This window comes from Trachemys scripta, chromosome 6 (assembly GCF_013100865.1).
Source record: "Trachemys scripta elegans isolate TJP31775 chromosome 6, CAS_Tse_1.0, whole genome shotgun sequence".
In the NCBI taxonomy this organism is placed as follows: Eukaryota; Metazoa; Chordata; order Testudines; family Emydidae; genus Trachemys; species Trachemys scripta.
This window is the reverse complement of record NC_048303.1, coordinates 102,018,894-102,040,204: the sequence shown is the minus strand read 5'-3', so window position 1 is coordinate 102,040,204 and position 21,311 is coordinate 102,018,894. Positions and strand designations below refer to the sequence as shown.

Below are 21,311 nucleotides of genomic sequence, written 5' to 3'. Positions count from 1 at the left end.
TTTCGTGGGTAAGAACCTCACTTCTTCAGATGCAAGGAAGAAGTGAGGTTCTTACCCACGAAAGCTTATGCTCCCAATACTTCTGTTAGTCTTAAAGGTGCCACAGGACCCTCTGTTGCTTTTTACAGATTCAGACTAACACGGCTACCCTTCTGATACTTGACACCTCTCTTTATTAGTGTTTCTTTGAAAAGTTAATACATAAGTTTTTATAATTAATGATAGATACATTAATAGTTTCTAAAACGGATTCCTCTTCTAGCTGTCCAACTATGAAAGCCAGATTGCCAGGTTGCGATCTGAAGTTGAGAAAGGAGAGGCCATTCGACAAAGTCTGGAGTATGAACTTGTCATTGCCAGAAAAGATGCTGGTCTTGAAAGATACTCTGCAGAGGAAAAGTTATGTGAAGCTAGCAATCGATTTCAGCAGCTGCAAGGTATGTTTCAAAAACTTTTAAACACCCAGCAGTGACTAAATTGGTTAGTCCAGAGCCTCAGTATTATGAGTCAAGCAGACAACTAGGATGCAGTGACTTAATTTTGTTCTTTAGTCGTCACTGGTTTGGGTTGGTTTGGTTTTAGCTCTACCTTATATTTCCAGTCTCCTCTCCAACTCCCTTTGTGAAACTATCCTGGATATCCCATTGCCAAATTAAAATAAACATACTAAAACTCCCTTCTCCTCTCCTTCAGCTCTCCATTCCCCACTCATGACCAACTCTTCTCTTGATCTATCCTTTATATCATAGTCAAATTCCACTATCATCCTTGTTGTCCAGGTACATATCTTTGGTGGTATTTGACTCCTTTGTCCTTCTCTCCCCACATCTAGGTTGTTACTATATCTTGTAGTTCTTCCTTTCTTCTCCATTTCTATTGTAGAAACCTTTGTGCGTGCCTGGTCACTTCTTATCTGGTCGTTTCTCTGGTCTACATGTATCTCATTTCTAACTTTATAAAACTGCTTCTCTTTCTTCCCTGCGACTCTAATAATGAGTTACAATTCTGGTAAAGCTCCTCCAAGTAAATACAACAACTTGAGTTCTCTAAGTTCCACCATGCTAGGCCTGTGTGTGGTAAGCTGCCTGAACCTGAATAGGCTCCAGAGTAGTCTCAGAGTGGCCTACAGCATACTTCCTAAGCACAGGCTGTCACCCCTTCACAGAAGTGGGACCTCACAGTGCACCTGCCCTAATCTCTCAGAACTAGTGCTGACCCCTCCATGGGCCATCCAGTACCTTAGGCACTCCCAGAGCTCCAAGTTTGTGGGCACCATAGGTTACAGTTTACCTAATAGTTGAAGCATACAACACACAGACATCATAAGAGATTCCAAAACCAATCACTCTTTACTTTAGATAGCACAGGATATATACATAGCTAGAAAAAACAATAAAGTGCCTTTTTGTATTTCCCTGCCTCAGTTTCCTCACCACTTTTGAGATGTTTTTTGGGATTAGGTCACATTCTCTCCTCTTCCCACCTGCACATGGCTTCTCTTCTGGAATATGGAGTCTAGACTAGCTGTTGTCAGCATCATCATCTCCTTCTCCCCTTCCCCCCCCCTTTGAAATGGCTGATGGGAAAGTTTTTTTTATTACCTCCTGTCCCCTTTGTCAGGTGACCAACCCATTGATCAGCTTCATCTGATGACCATAGTCTCCCAGCAATTGATCTATTCCTTAGTTACCAGCCCACCTGGAGTTCAGACTTGAAAAACTAGTTTGCTCTGGACAATGGCCATTGTAACAGGGTACACTCAGCACTCTGGCACCTCCTGCTGGCTGTCTTGGGAATTAGCTCTGCATGTTAGTGCACCCTCTGCTGGTAGTACCTCACCACTGTCACTCCTGCTCTAGGACCCACGTATCTCCAAGGGCCACAGCATCCTCTTCAGCAACACAGCCCTCCGGCTGTGCCACACACTGTGCTCCCCCCTTTCTAGGGGACCTGCAGTCCGCTGTTCAGCCACTTTCCTTAGTGGCTACTGCAGCCAATACTTCCTTGTAGCCCCAGCATCCTCTCTGCCCTTACCTCAGGCCTCCATCTGCAAACATGTCTCTCACTGCCCTGGTCCCTGCTCTGTCCAGGGGGCTGGCAATTCTCTCAGCCCTCAAGACACAGTCCTTCCTCCTTGAGCTTCCAGCAGAGAACTGCTTTCCTCTGTCCTGCAGCTCCCTTTTTACATGTGCCTGCTTGGCCCTGATTGGGTGCTCCTTTCAGCCCTTCTCTGATTGGCTGCCTCCTGCACAGCCTCCCTAGGGCTCTGTTAACCCCTTAGAGCCCAGTGTGGGGCAGATGCCCCATCACAGCCATCTTTTCGTCTGAGTGCTCTATTTCAGGGATTCTCAACCTTTTACTTTCTGAGGCCCCCTCAACATGTTATAAAAACTCCACGCTCCACCTGCCACAACAACTGTTTTTCTGCATACAAAAGCCAAGGCCAGCGTTAGGGGGTAGCAAACAGGGCAGTTGCCCAGGGCCCCACGCCACAGGAGGCCCCCACGAAGTTACAATGCTCAGGCTTCAGCTTCAAGTGATGGGGTTCAGGGCCCTGGGCTTCAGACCCATGCAGTGGGGCTTCAGCTTTCCATCCTGAGCCCTGCAGGCCCTGCTTGGCCGACCCCCTGAAGCCCGCTTGCGGGCCTGCACAGGGCCCCGGACCCCTGGTTGAGAACCACTGCTCTATTTGAATGGCTCATCATCAAGATTTAGCTCCATTTTTAGCCTGGTGTAACCACCCCTTGAAATTTTCCTCCAAAGATGGAGGTAAAAAACAGCAGAGAAAGCACAGACTAGCCGTACTATCAAAATGGAGTTTGTAATTTGATATAGATACACACAGCGTTCATAATATCAAACATCCTATGTACATAATTTCCCAAAGCATCACACAACACCACTCTCTTTGAATCTTCCTTCTGACTTCTGCAAGAAGTTTAAGCTTCTTCTGCTCATCTGTCTATCTCTCAGCTGTCATTTTCAATTTCTTTTTCTCCCATTCTTTATTCTCCTTCCATGCAACATTCCTTACATTACAAGTAACCTGCAAAGTTTAAAAAAAAGGGGGGGGGGTAGTTCACTTGTAACGTGTAAAGGAGGATTGAGAATGGTGTGTAGATTTTGTTTTAATGAAGCTTTTTTCTACTTGTCTTTTATATGGTTTAATATACTTTGAAAGACGGAGTGGATGAATGGAGAACTGGTAAGTTTAGGACTGAAAAGAGAAGTGATTTGTTTTTGTTAAAAAACACCACCTTTTTAGTTTAAAAAGTTAGGATAAAATATATCTATGTTAAGGATTCAACAACCTCACTCATTCAATTAAGGGTCTAGAATGCTCTTAATACATATTTTTGAGTTTTCCAAGAAAGAACACTGTATTTGACATGGCAATTACCTTAGAAATACCAGCCAAGTTGATCTTTCTACTTCCTTGAAATAATTAAAAATCCTTTGGCTTTCAGGAGTGCCATATACATTGTAAGGAGAAGGGGGGGGGGGGGAGGCACAAATTCAATATGGTTTCTCTTGCAAGCCATTATTAAACACTGCAAGCTAAAGACTTAGTTGTTAGTTTCCTATTTATAGAAAAGTTCACTATGTTCCTTCCTATACCTACTAATCATAGCATTCTTTTAAATATCAGCTTTTCAGCATCTCCTATTTAATCATTGAACATTGTAAGACACAATCTACCTAAAGTGCCAGCTGTCAAAATCTTGTTTTGTGACTTATTTCTAGGTTTAAAGAACTAATTAGCTGATGCAACATAATCCTGATTTGACTCTTTTCTTCTCTGTTCTCTATCAGTTTATGGCTTAACATTCATTCTCCCCAGGGGATTGGAGCCTTCTCTAGTCTTTTCTTGATTGCTTGCTGCTTTAATGGCCAATGTCTCAGTGGTTTAATGCTTTATTAGATGGACCCCTCTGTGAGCTTGCAGTCTTCCTAGGGTTGCCAAGTGTCTGGTTTTTGATGGGAACACCCAGTCGAAAAGGGACTGTGGCAGCTCCGGCCAGCACCGCTGACCGAGCCATTAAAAATCTGGTTGGCGCACCCCAGAAACAGTGACATGTCCCTTTGCTCCTAGGCGGAGGCCCCGCCAGGGGGGGCTCCATGCGCTGCCCCTTTGTCCCGAGCACCGGCTCTTCAGCTCCCATTGGCCAGGAGCCAGTGGGAGCTGCAGTGGCGGCACCTGTGGGTGGAGGCAGCGCGTAGAGCCACCTGGCTGCACCTCCACCTAGGAGCCGAGAGACATGTTGCCGCCTCCAGGAGCCGCCTGAAGTAAGTGCCGCCCGCACCCTACATCCCTACCTCAATCCCTTGCCCCAGCCCTGAGCCCCGTCCCACATCTAAATTCCCTCCTGGAGCCCACACCCTGAACACCCTCCTGCACCCCAACACACTGCCCCAATTCTGAACTCCCTCCTGCACTCCAAAGCCCTTGGTCCCAGCCCGGAGCTCCCCTCCTGTACTCGAAACCCCTTATCCCCGGTCCTACCCCAGAGCCTACCCCCTGCCTCAGCGTGGAGCCGCCTTCCATACTCTGAACTCCTTGGCCCCAGCCTGGAGCCTCATCCTGCACCCCAGCCAGAGCCCTCACAGCCCCCCCATCCCTTAACCTCCTGCCCCAGCCCCGTGAAAATGAGCCAGTGAGCGAGGATGGTGGGGAGCAAGCGATGGAGGGAGGGGGGATGGAGTAAGCAGGGGGAGGGGCCTCGGAGAAGGGAAGAGGCCCCTGGGAAGGGGGTGGGGCAAGGGTATTTGGTTTTGTGCGATTAGAAAGTTGGCAACCCTAAGTCTTTTCTATGGATTCTCCTTTCTCCTCTGGCAACCTTTAGTTTGTGCCATTCATTATCTTTTCCCCTTAGTTTATCCTGTCTGTAACCTTTTTTAGAAAATCTTTTCTTTTGCACTTTTTAAAATTTAGAAGAAAGCAGAAAATGATAGTGGAAGGGAGGAACTTGTGAAGATCTCTGTATCTGAAAGTTGTGCTCAGTTACCTCTCAGTACCACACTGTGCATTAAGTAAAATGAGAAACTGAAATAATGTAAAGTTAGGTTAATATGAAATCCACATCTGAAAAATGAACCATTACTTCGTAGCTGAACAGCCATATACGTAAAATAGTAATAGTAACATGGGTTTCAACAAACCATACTGACAGCGTCTTTAGTTTAGTTTAGGGCAGGAGTACAAACACAAATACATACAATCTTGACTCTATAATATATCATCCTATCCTGCATGGGGTTTCCTATGATGTAGGTTGAGCTTCCTTTAACAACAGAGAGTTTCTTTAGAAAATTTATTCCTTTTCTGTCCAGTCTAACTTATATTTCAGGATCTTCGATAGCTCCTGCACATGTATACCCCAGTGCGAATCTTCACTGAAGTCACTGAGGCTCTGGGTCAGTGTAAATAGGCCCAATCACTTGCATGGAGTTGTAGTGCTGGGGTCTAAATGTTTCCTGCAGAATAAGAGGATTTTTAAAGAGGCTAAGTTAGGATGGGGAGACTGCATACGGGGCAACTAAGATACCCAGAATAATTTAGGATTGTTTTTTTTTTAAGTGGGCTAAGAGTTAGTCAGGTAGAAGAGTTGGGTCCTGTGATGGGCTTTTAAGAAAATCAAGTGAAATATAGAGAGTCTGTTCACAATTATGGGAAGGCAGTGAGGGAGAGAGATCTATTATACCCAGTGTGAAGGGGTCAGGGAAAGAGACAGAAGGAAGTCTGGTATTCAGAGAGTATATAAAATTGTTAGAAAAGGGAATTGAGATTAGGTAAAGGAATTGATCCTTTGATTAATTTTATACTGGATTTTGAACTAAATGAAAAACTAATTAAGATTTGGGGATACAGAGACTATGTGTTCCCCTTATTGCTCATAGTGATCTTTAGAGAGCTGGGAATTACAGTAGTTGGAGACAGGAGAAGGCAGTATGAATCATGGTTGAAAGGAAGAGTGCTAGAGTATTGGGTGGGGCAGTGTTACAGTTATACATGTGACAGAAGGCAGATGTGGTGAGTTCCTAGCTTCTAGATGGTATGTAATGGATACTAGGATGACCAGTTTAGAAGGGAGATGTAGTTAGTAGAGCTTTCATCAAAGGATACTCTATTCTGTTAGCAGACTATCAATATTGAATTGGGTTGAAGGAAGTTAAGGTGAAGACAGGAGTTGAAGCTGAAGAAAGAAAGCCAAGTAAAAAGACATAGCGAAGGAGATACAAAACGTTATATCTGTGTACAAGCGATACCCAAAACAAAACATGGAAATCACTTGGCAAGGGGAATGAACTATTATGGAGTTAACCACTCCATGTTTCAGTCTCTCTTTTTACAAATGGAGGTAATTCTTAACTATTCCTAGAGGTGTTGTGAGGTTCAATTTATTAAAGTCTGTAAAGCATTTTGAGATCTCTGTATGAAAGATGCTACAGAACTGCAAAATATTGATATTATTGCTACAGTATAGATCAAAAGTAATCTACAGCTCCAGAATCATTACTATTCTAACCCTTTTTCTGTTCTATGCTTAAAGAATCGGAATACATAGGAGAGCTAACACTGGTTTTACCTTCTTTAAAAAAAAAATAACTTAGCAGATGATGTTTCTCTTTTAAATAATAGCCATGAATGCAGAGCTTCAACAGAAATTGGCTGAGACCGAGAAAGTGTTTCATATTTCTCAGCAGAATTGGAAGGAACAGCAGCAAAGACTTACAAATGACTTAGAGGAGAAAGATAACATCCTTAAGACCTGTAATAGTGAATATGAGTTACTTCTGAAGGAGAGGACTGAACTGGAAAACATTATACAGGTATAATATTTAAATACAAGTAATGAACGGAGTGACGTAATGTCTGGACTTTTATCTGTGCATGAAAAATTTTTTTTCTGAACAAAAGAAAAAATTCAGACAATGTTCCATAGAATGTGAAATATTTCAGCATAGGCTTACAAAAGTACAATCTTTCTTCCTTTTGAGGGTTATACTGTAGCAATATACAACTCCTGAGTCGCTGATTCTTATATAAAAAAAGTCTCCAAAGTTACTTACTTTTTAAAAAAATGAATTTTGTATATGGCCTGTATGAAATGGTGAGAAGCTTCACTGGTGGCTACAGTGGAAATACTAGTGTAGATAGGGCTCGAGTTAGTTGCTGGTGATCTAAACACTCAGAGCAGGATGACACAGTGGTTAAGATACTGATGCCTTTCAGTGCCTTGTCTACGTTAGCATTTCTGCAGGTGGTGGTGAACTGCTGGTGTCAAAATGTCCTGCCATTTGGCAAAAACGCCTAATACATCAAGACAGATTGTCAGGCTTCTTCTTATATTGCAGTTGCATGCTGCTGTTCAAATAAGTCTTTGCATTAATTTGTATTCCAAAACAACAACAAAAAATGTTAAAATGGAGTTAAGATTAAGAGTATGTATAAGCAATGTAAGGGTAAAAAAAACTTAACAAGGATGTAATTATTCCATACCCATTCAGTACAAACCCTGGAAATTAAAAGTTAAGGTTATGCTTAAGAGATATCCAAACAGATTAAGGTATGAAAATACACAATTAAGGCACCCAAACAACTTTATTGTGCCCTGTGGTGACATCTTGCAATAACTGTGCAACAGGGTGCATCTGCATTTGAACTGAAGCTGTGAGTCCCAGCTTGTGTAGATATACCAGCATTAGGTCTTCTGAAGCTAGTGCACTAAAAATAGCAGTGTAGCTGGGGTAACACGGGTGGCAGCTCAGCTAAATCATATCTCCCAGTTCAAAGGTCGGCATGCTTGATAATTAAGGCATTTTAGTGTTTGTGGTCCCAAATTACATAAAACTGACTTACAGACATATTAGATCCTTTCCCCTCAAATGTTGTTATTTATATTTGAATACATAAATGTTCTTTATGCTTTTAAGGAATGGAGCCACAGGGGTTCTTGTGAAGTGAAGAAGTGACTGTCAACAAACATGACATAGCCAGAGAGAAAAAGAGCTGATCACTCCTTTAAAGCCCATCTTCATGTATTTAGACAAGAGGGGAGAATCTTGGATATTCCCATTTTCCTCTTTTATTTCTCCCTTTAAGATTTCACATTTAGCTGAGAACAGCTGGACATGCTTTCTTCCAATCCAATCAACTCCATTCTTGAGCTAGCAGTAGGGGGCTCTGAGAAGTAACATGAAGCATTCTTGGTCTTGGGTAGCCCAGATGCTAAATTCCAATCCATGTAAGCCTACTAGTAAGACACTAGTCATGGAAGTGAATTTTTAAAAACACTTTCAGCCAAGGTCTATATGTCTGTAAGGCTAGACAGCAAGGTTCTTTGAGGCACAGTAGATTTGATATTATATGTAACACTTTTAAATAGGATTTTTAAAACTTTTTATGAGATTTAATAATAAAACAAGACTATCTACGTCAAGGAGACTCTGGAGCATCACAAGGAGCAGAGGAATATGATGGAATTGCAAATCAGAGAGACAGCATTAAAGGAGTTCAGGTTTCAGTTAGAGCAGTGTGAAACAGAAAGAAGAGAGTTCCAGTTTATGTTGCAGGTATTTTATTTATAGTAAAGCACTAACTAAAAAAATGCCTATTATGTACATAGTATAAGCCAAGCATAATACCATCACTTAATTTATTTTATTAATAAGGAGATCATTTAATAGCTGTCAATGCGTTAGTTAATTTTAAAAATCTTGTGAATATAGTAATTTTGAAAGGTGGTGGCCTATTTGATCCCTGGAGATTGAAGGCCACCATTTATCCACAGAGTAGGTAAGAATGGGCAGCAGTACCTTTCTTAAAATCAATGTCCCTTTCTTCTGTTCAGGAGAAAGTCCAGTACAGTGGGTCTTCCCCTTTAAAGAGAAGGCAATTAATTTTTCATCTCCATTTGAACCCAGGCCATTCTTCTGAGATTGTCAACAAGCATGCCGGTTGTGTAATTGACTCTGAAGTGGACATTGTCTCTGACCATTACAATTATTTTGCATAGGTCACTGAAGAGCCATCAGATAAATCTTGGTTACTATTCACCTGAGCTGAATTCAGATCAGTTAAGCTAGAGGTGAAAAGTTCAGTCATATCACTAAATCACTGGGTCCCCAAACATTCAGACCCCTATTTTTGAGGCTTTAGTTATGATAACAGTGATATTTAGTTACACATTATATTATGCATTTAACAAATGTCTGCAGTGTCCCGATGGAACAATTACTATGTCCCTATTTGTATCAGAAGATGTATTAAGAATTGTTCTGATTCAACAAGTAGGAGGACTACAAAGCCAGTCTGAGTAGTTACATTAGACAAGTACTGGATGAAATGCCCCATAATGAAACTTTATTTACTCTACTTCTCTAACTTTATTAAAAATGCTGAATCTTCTTCTGTGTAACTTTAGAACATGGTTATTGACCCATACCACTCTTTGTAAATAAGTCCGGAAGTATATGTGAGGTGGTGTTTGTTTGTTTGTTTGTTTTAATTTACCTAAGAAACCCCAAACTCTTTTAACTAAATGGTTTAAATTTAGATCCTGGGTAAGACTTTTGCTGTGACTTCAGGAGCAATGTATAGGGGATGGAGCAGGGAGAATCACTTCCTGTATTTGATTCCCAGAACTACCTTTTCTTTCTGTTTGAAGGTAGGACCTAGAAATGGTGCTGTGCTGGTGAAATGATGAGCAAAAATCAAGGTGGTGCTGTGGTTCTGGTGCTGCGTGCAGTGTATATGTGTCTTTCCTGGGTAGCATTCATTTCTTTTTTTCTACTTCTGAAGGTCCTGTATTATTAGAGGCTGTCCATAAGTTACATAACACATTTTTGGGGATTTTCAGGACCCACACAGCTGTCCCTTGTAAAACTTTCTAATACTGAACATGCACAATTAAGGACCCACCGACCCTTTAACGTGTTATGTAATTTATGGATAGCCCCTTAGTAGTAGTAGTAATAGTAGTAATAATAATAGCAGTAGGAACATGGACACTAGTCATGGATCAGGACCTGTGATGGGGTGTTCGTTTACCCCATACAAGAATAGAAGGGGTTAATAGAGGCCTCATGAGCCTTCCACACTCTGTCCCATAAAAGAGCAGTGGAAGTAAGTCCTCCAAGCAGCCTAGAGAGGCTGTGCAGGAAGCAGCCAATAGGAGAGAGGCTGTACAGAGCAGCCAATCAGGGCCCAGTGGGCTAGTACAAAAGGAGCTGCAGGGTAGAGCAAGGGTTAGTTGCAGCTGGGAGTCCAAGGAGCGAGGACTGTGTTCTTAGCAAGCTGCAGCAAGGATAACACCTTGGACAGAGCAGTTGCTGGCAGGGACCCGGGGACCTGGCTGGCTGCTGGGACTTGCTAGCTTGAAAGTCCTGAGGAAAGGGTGAAGGAGGTCCTGCTGCTGTGGGAAAGCGGCCTAGGGAATTGAAGCAGCATTGAAGGAAGTTAAGGAGACTCAGCAGGAGGCTGATATCTACAGGCTCTCTGCGTTAGGACCTGGAGTAGTGGGTGGGCCTGGGTCCCCCCCATTAGCCATGTGGGAAGTGGCTAGAATAATTGACTGAAACCTGGAAGGGGAAAATACAGATTATGATTGGCCTGAGGACTGAGTCATGAAGAGGATGCTGCAGTACTTGGCTTGAGGCAGATCTGCAGGTGTAGATGATGATGGAAGAGGCACTACCAGGAGAGGGTGCACTGGCTGGCAGAGCTAATCCCTGTGACAGCCACCAGGAAGTGCTGCCCTGGTGAGTGGACCCTGTGATAAGACCCAGTTGGGCTAGGTGCTGTACAAACACAGAACAACATGGTCCATGCCCCCAAAGAGCTTACAAGCTAAAGATAAGATAAGAGACAACATTTGACGACGGACAAATTGGTGAGTACAAGGAGACAATGAAATCATATTTGTCAGCATAGAGGCAATACATACACTGGTGTATTGGTGCATCAGTGGCCCAACTGTTATGTTTTTTGTGGCATCATGGCAAAGGAGAGTTTTAAGGAAGAGTTTTAAAAAGAAGATGCCCAGGTTATGGGCATGAATGGCTGGCAGGATTGTGGTGTTGTCCACAGTGATTGAGAAAGAAAGTAATAGGGATTAAGGTGATTAGGAGCTTTGTTTTAGTGATGTTGAGCTTTACTCATGGCTAGATATCAATGACTTGATGTCAGAGAGAGAGACGGGCTGGGACAGAAAGGAAACAGGTCTGGAGTAGAGAGGTCGATCCGTAAGTCATCGGCATGGAGATGGTAGTTGAATTTGTGGTTGAGATTACCCTAAATTGTAGAGGGAGAAGATAAAGAGACCAAGGATAGAGCTCTGTGGACTCTCCTCCACAGAAAGATCGAGGCAGATGAGGAGGAACCTCCACAGGATATGCAGAAGGAATAATTAGAGAGGTGAAAGAGAACCAGGACAGGTCAGAGTTATGGAAGCAAAGGCAGGACAAGATTTCAAGAGAAGTATGGTTGACTGTGCCAGAGGGGTTGACAGGTCAAGAAGGATGAGGATGGAGTACTGGTTCTGAGCTTTGTATAGGAAAAGAGGTCATCAGAGACTATGGTAAGACCAGTTACAGTCAAGTGCAAGTGGCAGGAATCTGATTGGAGAAGGTCTATGATGGAATTGGAGGAGAGGAACTCTGAACATTACATCTATAATCCGATTAGTTTAAAGTTGAAAGGGATATGGTGGAATAAAAATATGGGGCTGGTTGGGAGGGGTCCCCCATATTGAATGTGCAGAGGTCAAGGAGGTAGGGTTGCTGATCAGCTGGAGTAAAGATGATAGCTCCACATTCCTAGAATAGTCCTGAGCTTCAGTGTCTTTACCCAGTAGCACCAGCAGGCGCCTTTCCTAACAGGGTGGCTGTATTCTCCCCATATTACTTCACTACTTTGATTTGAATCTGCATTTTCCCTCATGGGCTTTCTATTCTTCCTAAGATACCATGTAAATATGGATTTTATTAAATATATTCTGACTGTCTCAGTCACTAGTTGATATTAATTATCTGAGGTTTAGTTTTAAATTCTGTTTTGTTTGATAAGCCAGATCTGACAAGGAGTAAAAAATCAGCAAGCAGACACAATCATGGAAGTTGACTGCAAAAGTGTGCCAGTCTCTCTGACATTGAGCACTTGTAGCTACATTTAAAATACTGACCTCTAGTTTTGTACTCACAGTTATAATTGGGTGTGAAATTGAAGGACAAGTTGAGGTTCCTTTTAAAAATGTGGGCCTTAATCTGTATATTGAAAGCTAGAGGAACAATGTACTGCATAAACTCTTGAAGACAGGCTTGGAGTTAATGTCCATAACAGGATACAGAAATGAATCCCGCTTAAACTATTGAAGTGTGTCTCTAGGAGACACAGGGAGAATAATCTGCTTTCTAACATACTGCAGTGTGGCTCTCCCTAGTGTGCTTGGAAAGCCAGCTGGTTTACAACTAAGAAGCATAAATTCAGTAATAAGTGCAATAGCATCACCTTGTGGTTAACCTAGAAAATACTTTCCCAGTGAGTACTATAGGGTTTTTTGTGTAAGCATGCCTGCACCTCTTATGTAGTTAAATTATCCTTGTACCTTTTGAGTATACATGATACCGTTGCTCATTTAGGAGTTGATTCTGCAAGGTGTGGAGCCCTCCTGTGAGCTACTGAGAGCCCTGAACTCCCACTAACCTCAATGGGAACTTGCAGGATAGCTCAGTAACCTTCAGGATAAAGTCCATAATGTGTGAATAAAAAAGTCAACTATACTTATGGCTCTTGCGTGATAGAATATTCTTAAAATAACATTGTAATTGAACTTCCCATCAAACTTCTCTCCTCCTTAGTGTTCTCTGTATTATATTGTGAATATAAGGGATGTTTGTTCAAAGGGAGCAATATCACTATATATCTTCCCCATAGTGAAGAAAATACTATATCTATTAGTTTATGCACAGCTAATGTAGACCCAGGACAAGTTCAGAGTTCAGTTTTCCTCCATTTCTCATAATTATCACTTGTTCCAAAAAGCATCTCCCAACATACTGATAAACATGTAGTTGCTAACTTCAGTGTCACAAGAGTAGAAAATAGGATTTTAGCTCAAACTTTCTCTAGTGTAGTGTTTGGATTATTTTTAGCAGTGCCATAATACCTTGTCCCAATTGCCCATATATTTTCACATGCATTTTACACTAATGGTCATCTTTCCAGGGGACACTAATGAAACCATGGCATGCTGCCTATGAATAACCTAACTGAAAGAGAGACTAAACTAATTTTAGTCTCACTACATTTGGTGGATCTCAATCTTTTAGATCATGATAAAATTATTGTAGTTCTGTTACATTCTTGTGGTTCAATTTTTTTTACTGAGGTTTCTAAAACACTCAGTTGGAACTGGTTTCAGGAAATCCATTTTAAACTTTTTTAACAAAGGGCTTGTGTTTCCTTAAGCATTGCACATGGGTAAGGTCTTGTCAGACTTCACTTTCTGATAAACACTTGTGTGAATAGTTCTCTCTCTCTTTCCCCCTCCCCACTTTGGAGATGCCCAATAATTAGTAATTTCTAGCTATAAGTGTACATGACATAGCCGTAGTAGCAGAATTTGAACACCAAATGCATGTCTCTCTGGTAAATTTTTGTTTGTTTTTTTACTAAGTGTCTCTTCTGTTGGTGTTGAATCGGAATAAATGGACAGGAGTGTTTGTTGCAGTCATGCTGTTTTCTGCATAGAAAACCATTTTGACAAATTGTCTCCAAAAGTTCCTCTATTTAAATCACTGGATTTATGATTTGCTTCTGATACTAGTTATGGAAAAGCTTAGAGATGCCCTCCAAACCACAGCTATTCTTTCTGGCACTTTTGGGAGCTCCTGCTTAAGTATGCTAGAGATATTGGGGGCTCATTATTTGGATGGTCTTTTTTTATCATCTGTAGAGTTACAGCGATAGAACACACTAAAACCATAGAACTGCTGAGTGTCTGCAGCTAGATTAATAATGATCCCAGTGGTGGTTTAGTTTGGTAGTGCATTCACCATACGCGGAAATTTAAACAATGACAGCTTGGTTAATTTATAGTACTATAAACTTTAATTATTTATAGTTCACCTAGACTGTTTTGTAAAATAGTTCAATCAGTTTCTAAACAGAAAACTATTCCTACTCAAAATCTCCAGAAACCTGAATTATTTACAACCTGTGGAGACAATATTTATAAAATCAGTTGAATCAGTTTCCAGTAGAAATATTTTTTTTTCCTTTCCAATCTCACCAGCTGGGATTTGGAAACATACCACATACTGTTCACATAGGAAATTATTTCAAATTTCAGATAAACTCTTATCTTATTCTTTATTAAATATATAAATGAATATCCCAGAGTAGACAGACCTTTTACAATTTTTCTAGCTGTACCAGGCAGTATATTTGCTCAGTATGATCTACTCGTTGCTGCCTTAAAAGGCCATTTTTTAAAAAAAAAGTCTGCCTCCAGGTTATGGGTGAAATTCTGTCTCTTGCTCCAAGCTTATTTTGGCACAGGAGGAAAGGAGATTAAAAGGTACCATCAGGAAGCTGGTTACAGCTCCCTGAGTCTCAGGTTGCCTCAATTCAGATGTACAATAGCATAGAACAGCTAGCTAGGGGCCCTAAAGAGGTAAGAGCCCCTCCACCTGTGTCATTACCCCCTGCTCACTTCCCCTAACCATACCCGCCTAAGCTGGCGGGGAGAGGAGACTGGCTTAGGGGCGACTCTGCAAGCTTTACACATTTTGAGAATTCCCCTCTACCTGGGAGATTGGATTTGTCTTAGAATGTGTGTCAAAGATGTGTGCATGATACAGTTTTAGAAATGTGTGTATGTTTTCATTTGATTTAAACTTACTCCCTAATCTTACATAGTTTGGTATAACCTTTGTTCAGTCTCCGTTATGATAATAAAGTGGTTATCAGATATATAGCAGATTTTTGTGGACACTGAAGAAATATTTAGGAAGAGTCATCTTGTTTCTTGACCAATTTGGAAACAGTTGGAAATAAAGAAATTGAGCAAGAGAATAAATTTCTGTAATTTAGCCTCTTTTTGTAAAAGGACAAACTGTTTGTTAAACCTTGATGAAGTTAACTTGATTGCCTGTTTACTGCTTGAAATACTTGAAGTCTGTTTTGAGACAGAAGGATAGGTATAGAGAATGAATATGGCAAATTATGCAGCTATTTTAGTACAGTTATTCTCAGCTTTTACTAGCTCATGACTCTATATCCACAGTATCCATCTTAAATTTTGCTTTTTTTCTGGGAGAGTGAGGGAGCAGAAAAGACCAATAATACTACTTCCCTATTCTTATTGGTTTGTCTTGTTTTTTGTGGTACAGTATCACAAGTATTCAACTTATTATTATTATTATTTTAAGTATCAAAGGGGTAGCGTATTAGTCTGGATCTTTAAAAGCAGCAAAGAGTCCTGTGGCACCTTATAGACTAACAGACGTATTGGAGCATGAGCTTTCGTGGGTGAATACCCACTTCTTCATGACATGCATCCGAAGAAGTGAGTATTCACCCACGAAAGCTCATGCTCCTATACGTCTGTTAGTCTATAAGGTGCCACAGGACTCTTTGCTATTATTATTTTGTACATTTGTCTCATGCTGTATTGTGATACATACTTTGTGATTTTTTTTTTCCCTCCTGCCCCCATAAAACATGCTCATTTCAACTTTTCTGGCTCCCTTTTCCCCCCCGCTCCCACTTTGCAGCATTTCTTTCCACCCAGCCAGCCAAGTTTCTTACACTCCTATCTAGGGAGCTACCTGAGCGTAAGGAAAAGATGGCCCTGAGGCCTAAAAAGGAGCCGCAACTCTGGATACTGGGCAGAGGGAGGAGAGAGAAGCCAAAAGGAGGCACCTCTCTAGGTGTTGAGTGAGCCCTGTCGGCTGAAGAGAAGTTCTGTATGCTGAAGTGGAGGTCAAACTCCCTGCATCAGTGGAGAAGCTGATGGGAGGGGTGGGAGTAAAGGCTTGGGGAGTTAGTGCAGCAGCTCAGCTCTAATAGGCAGAAAGCCAATTTTATCTTTTCTAAAGATTGATTCTGACCGTGACCCCTTCTTGACCCATCTTGAGCTTATGACATATCCATTGAGAAACAGGGATGTAGTGAAAACAACACCGATTAACAGATACTAAGCACAGTTTTAAATATCCTGAACTTGCAGCTGAATCGTTGTCAGGCAAACTAGCTAATCAGTCCTCTTCTCACAGAGGAGCTATATGCATTTGTTACAAAACACCTTTAGAAATTAATGAAGGAAAAAGCCTTATATAGGACAGTTGAATTACAGCAATAATCACACACGGAGGTTACTTTAGCTGAAGTAACAAAGCAGTGTGCTGTGCACACTTTCAAATCTAATGTGCAATAATCAGTTTTCTAAATTGATTGTAATATGCAATAGTCATTTACCTTTATAATAACGTGCAGATCTGAAACTGTTCTCCAGAGAATCTAAAATCGCACAATGGTTTTGGTTTTAGGTTTTTTAGTACAAACTTGGGTCTTGAATTGTGCTCCCCATCCATGTTGTGGGGCAGGAGAAAATTGTAGAAGGCAAAGTAGTATTTACACTGCACACTCCCTGACATACCGTAGAAGGAGAGTTTTAAGTGTGAGTCTACTTTGAGGAGTCACTTTGTGTTTTAAGAAAAAAGAAAAAAGGGGGTACCTTCTTACCCCACACACCTGTATTCCTTGACTTTAGTGACAAAATAAACTTTTGCTGCTCCTCACTCTGTTAGCCCTACAGAGGCAAGACAACTGCAGGAGACTAAGCTGTCTGTTCCTTTTTATTTATCATAAACCAAATTATTTACTAGATTTCAATCAGTTCTACTTATACTAACCTGTGAAGAGGTGCACAGGAATAAATGAGGAAATAATTTTGCCCTCAGAACCTTTTGCCATTGGTGCTATGTGAGAAGGAAAGAGCCCAGTCTGACTTTCAGATCTCAGAGTGAGTTTTCAGGGCCTGAAGTTAGGAAAAAAAAAAAAATCTTTTTGTCAGAGTTCAGGGCAACTGCATTTATATTCCCTCTCTGTGATCCAGCAAGGGCACCCACACTAGGCTTCTGGTTCTCCTGGCCATCATCCCCTTGAGTGGAGATGTGTCTCATTCCATTTAGACCAGGGTACTTCCAGGCTGCACAGGCTCCTGACTATACTGTAATATCTCATCAAGAGACCCTGCCTAAGCAGGCCTGCTTACTTTCTCTTCAGAGACTAATAAGTAAGGTACCACACAGCATCTCCTGTGCAAGCCTATTTTATTCAGAAGGTAAAAAGCACTACAGAGAAAACCTACTAAAAACAGTAAGAGAATCTATGTGCATGCTAATAAGCATACCAGAGATCACCCCAACCCTAACATGGGCTCTGGCAGGAGCAATCCTTCAGAACCCCCACCCCAAAGGGTTTTCTTGTGGTTCTAAATTCATCAGAGCTTCAGCTCAGAACAAGCACAAAGTTTAATCCATCGTTTATACAGTCCTGGGGTCTTTGATCTGGAATTTCCAGTAGTAGGTAATAGTAGACAATGGGACTCTCCCCAGGGTTTAGCTTCTCCCGACTACCTCCTAGGAAACCCACTTCACATATATTGTGAAAGTTATTTGAAATTCCTAACATTTACATTAGTCACATCCCTAGAAAAGTTACAAACAATCTACAATAATACATTGCCTTTTTTTTTAATGCAACGCAAACCAAAGTTATTCAACTTGATTCAGTAAAATTTATCTTACTTCCATGTGGTTTGTCCAGGATATTGTCAGTCTGTCCCGCCTTTTACTTGTAAACTGAGCAAATTTGAGCTTCAGCCAGTGAAAGACAAACGTGGAACCTTTTACAGTAACTTTTCAGAATCAAACCACACTTTAACTTATAGCTGGTATTCTATAGGAGCCGCTCCATTGGATTCTACTTTGGTGGCATGCTGAATTAGCCCATATTTCAGGTGCCCTGTCCATGCCTTTCTCTAACTAGCACCACTTTTTGGATAGTGGTGACCATTTCCAGATCCCCAGGTTGATTGGGGTGTTGTGGCAGCTTGCATCACTGGTATCTTTATTCTCTGCTTCAGGTGGACTTCTTGCCATTGGGGGCCTATACAGAGACTCCCGCTGGCAGAACCTGGAAGCGAACGTATCCATCAGTCTTTACCTCCTATGGTACTTCTCTTTGTTGACTGTGCTTATTGAAATAAAGTATTGTAGTAAAATGCACATTGTTTTCAGGAGCGGAACAATGCACTGCAAAATATGCATAAGAAAATACAAGATCTGGAACTGGAACATAATGACTGCACTGACATTCTCCGGCGACAGGCCAGTGAACTTGAATACAGTACTGAACGAGAGGAGAGACTTAAAAAAGATCTTGAAGTAAGTACTTTTCATCTGTTCAGATTCAGTGGTTGTGTGTGTGTGTGTTCTCCATTTAATGAGATTACATTAATCCTGGAATTCTATACAGGGGCAATTTCTCGAGTTAATGTTATATCATTTTGAATAACTTGTGAATTGTTCATGCTTGACTTTCATTTAAGATGAAACATGACCTACCAGTTTTGTAACTTATTGAAAAGCCGAGTAAACCAACACAACTAACTTGTTGTGTAGAGTCTTGTCTGCTGTGGGACTGGAACACTGGATGGTAAAGGGCTCGAAGGGGTAGTGTAAGGAATAAGCTCAGAGCACCGAATAATAAATAATCATCTATTTTGGTATTTAGTTATTTTAAGAAAAGCATGCAAATATTATTCACCCACTGATGGCTCTAACTCGCACAATATCTTGCTGAACCTTATCACCATTACAATCACAGAAATTGTGGGCTGTTGAACAATTTCTACAATGTGTTGAATGGGAGGGGTGGTAAGAGTTTCTAGGGAGTGTGACAGATCACTGGTTAGGGAACTCAGTAAGGGGAAGCAAAGTGCCAACTGTGTCAGATGGTTCCATGGAGGTGAAGGCTTCAGGGCTTTTGCTGGCTTGGATGGTAGAGGAGCAGCATCAGTGGTTCTGTAGGACTCTGACTTGGACAAAGGCAGTAGTGTTTCTCTTCCTCTTCCCCCATTCAAGCTAGCAAGTGCCTCAATCCTGTATCTCCTTCACCAAGCAATTAACTAAAAGGTCTACAAGCCCATCAGTCTCTTCCTATGTACAAACTAACAAAAATAGCACTCCTACTCCAGCCTTATCAGATATCAGTGTTCCAGCATTCAGGTTAGAACACTCGCTTTATCATGCCTGCCCGACTTCCTGCCCTCTTATATGGAGTGGCGTTGTCTTATCCACGATTAGCAAAATGAAAGGGATCCTGCTTTATAGCCAGAAGTGAACCAGAGACCCATGAAGAAAGAAATCAGAGGTAAATTTACATTACAACTTAGATCAACATAGGCTATTATATGTAATATAATAAAAGTATAGCAAGAGCTGGGTAGTGATACTAATATTTTGGTTGTTTCTGTTATAAAAGTTTCTTGTGACCTCTTCTAGAGACACTGTAACAGCATCATTGTTTGCAGCAAGTATTTGAAATTCATAAAGGAGAAGTGCCTTTTCTTTGTCTCATGAAATTCCATTCCAGTTTGGCTGTGATAAAAGCTTTTGAAAATTGCTATCTCCCTTCTGTCACCAGTGTTGTCAGCAAACTTTTGGCAGCATACCAAAAATGTTCATATTCAGTTGTTCTAATTAGGGCTGTCAAACAATTAAAAAATTAATAGCAATTAATCATGAGATTAAAACAAGTTATTAATTGCACTGTTAATAATAGAATACCATTTATTTAAATATATTTGGATGTTTTCTACATTTTCAATTATATTGATTTCAATTATAACACCAGAATACAAAGTGTACAATTCTCCTTTATATTATTTTCTATTACAAATATTTGCACTGTAAAAAGGAAATAGTATTTTTCAATTCACCTCATACAAGTTACTGTAGTGCAATCTCTGTATCGTGAAAATGCAATTTACAAATGTAGTTTTTTATTACATAACGGCACTCAAAAATCAAACAATGTAAAACTTTAAAGCCTACAAGTCCACTCAGTCCTATTTCTTCTGACAGAATGTTCCACACCACATCCATCTCAGATTTTGAAGGGCACTTCAGATTCTTTAACCTTGGGTCAAGTGCTGAAGTTATCTTTAGAAATCTCATACTAGTACTTTCTTTGCATTTTGTCAGATCTGCAATGAAAGTGTCCTTAAATCGAACAACATATGTTGGGTCATCATCCAAGACTGCCATAACATAATAAATATGGCAGAATGCAGATAAAACCACGGAGCAGGAGATATTCAATTCCCCTCCATGGAGTTCAGTTACAGATTTAATTAATGCATTATTTATTTAACAAGCATCATCAGCATGGAAGCATGTCTTCCGGAATAGTGGCTGAAGCATGAAAGGATATACGAATGTTTAGCATATCTGGCACGTAAGTACCTTGCAATGCCGACTATAAAAGTGCCATGCAAAGGCCTGTTTTCACTTTCAGGTGATGTAAATAAGAAGCTGGCAGCAGTCTCCCGTAAAAGTAAACAATCTTTTTCGTCTTAGCGACTGGCTGAACAAGAAGTAGGACTGAATGGACTTGTAGGCTCTAAAGTTTTACATTGTTTTGTTTTTGAGTGCAGTTATGTAATAAAAAATCTACATTTGTAAACTGCACTATAGTACTTGTATGAGGTGAATTGAAAAATACTATTTCCTTTTTAGAGTGCAAATATTTGTAATAGAAAATAATGGCGCATTGTACACTTTGTATTCTATATTCTAATTGAAATCAATATAATTGAAAATGTAGAAAAACATCCACAAATATTTATAATAAAATTAAATTAGTATTTTATTATTGTTTAACAGCGCAATTAAAATTGCGATTGATTTTTTTAATCGAGTTAATTTGTTTTGAATTAATCACTTGAGTTAACTGCAATTAGTTGACAGCCCTAATTCTAATCTAAGGGTGGACCAAGGCCACTATCAAAGCAGCATCAGCATCCCTCACTGCACTGGAAATGCCCTCCCACTTTTTACTGGCCATAAGGGCGAACGAGGGGTTGGGTGGAGAAGAGCAAGTGCGGGGCCGGGTGTTCAGAGGAGGGGATGGTGCGAGGGTGGGGCCTCAGGAAAGGGACGGTGCAGGTGGATGGGACCTCAGTTTGGGCACCAGTGGCCCCCACACACACTTGTAGGATGCTTCCGCCGCTCCTGCCTCA

The 21,311-nt window shown here is 40.9% G+C and overlaps 1 protein-coding gene across 5 annotated transcripts in view; it reads left to right on the top strand.

The window, feature by feature from the left end:
- The window catches only part of CCDC171 (coiled-coil domain containing 171), a 260,589-nt gene that overhangs the window by 18,865 nt on the left and 220,413 nt on the right, over positions 1-21,311 (top strand). For all 5 annotated transcript variants that reach the window (XM_034774120.1, XM_034774118.1, XM_034774119.1 and 2 more), the window contains 3 exons: positions 263-437; positions 6,641-6,831; positions 18,307-18,453. In XM_034774120.1, coding sequence (XP_034630011.1) covers positions 263-437; positions 6,641-6,831; positions 18,307-18,453 — 513 coding nt within the window. The remainder of the gene's footprint in view (positions 1-262; positions 438-6,640; positions 6,832-18,306; positions 18,454-21,311) is intronic.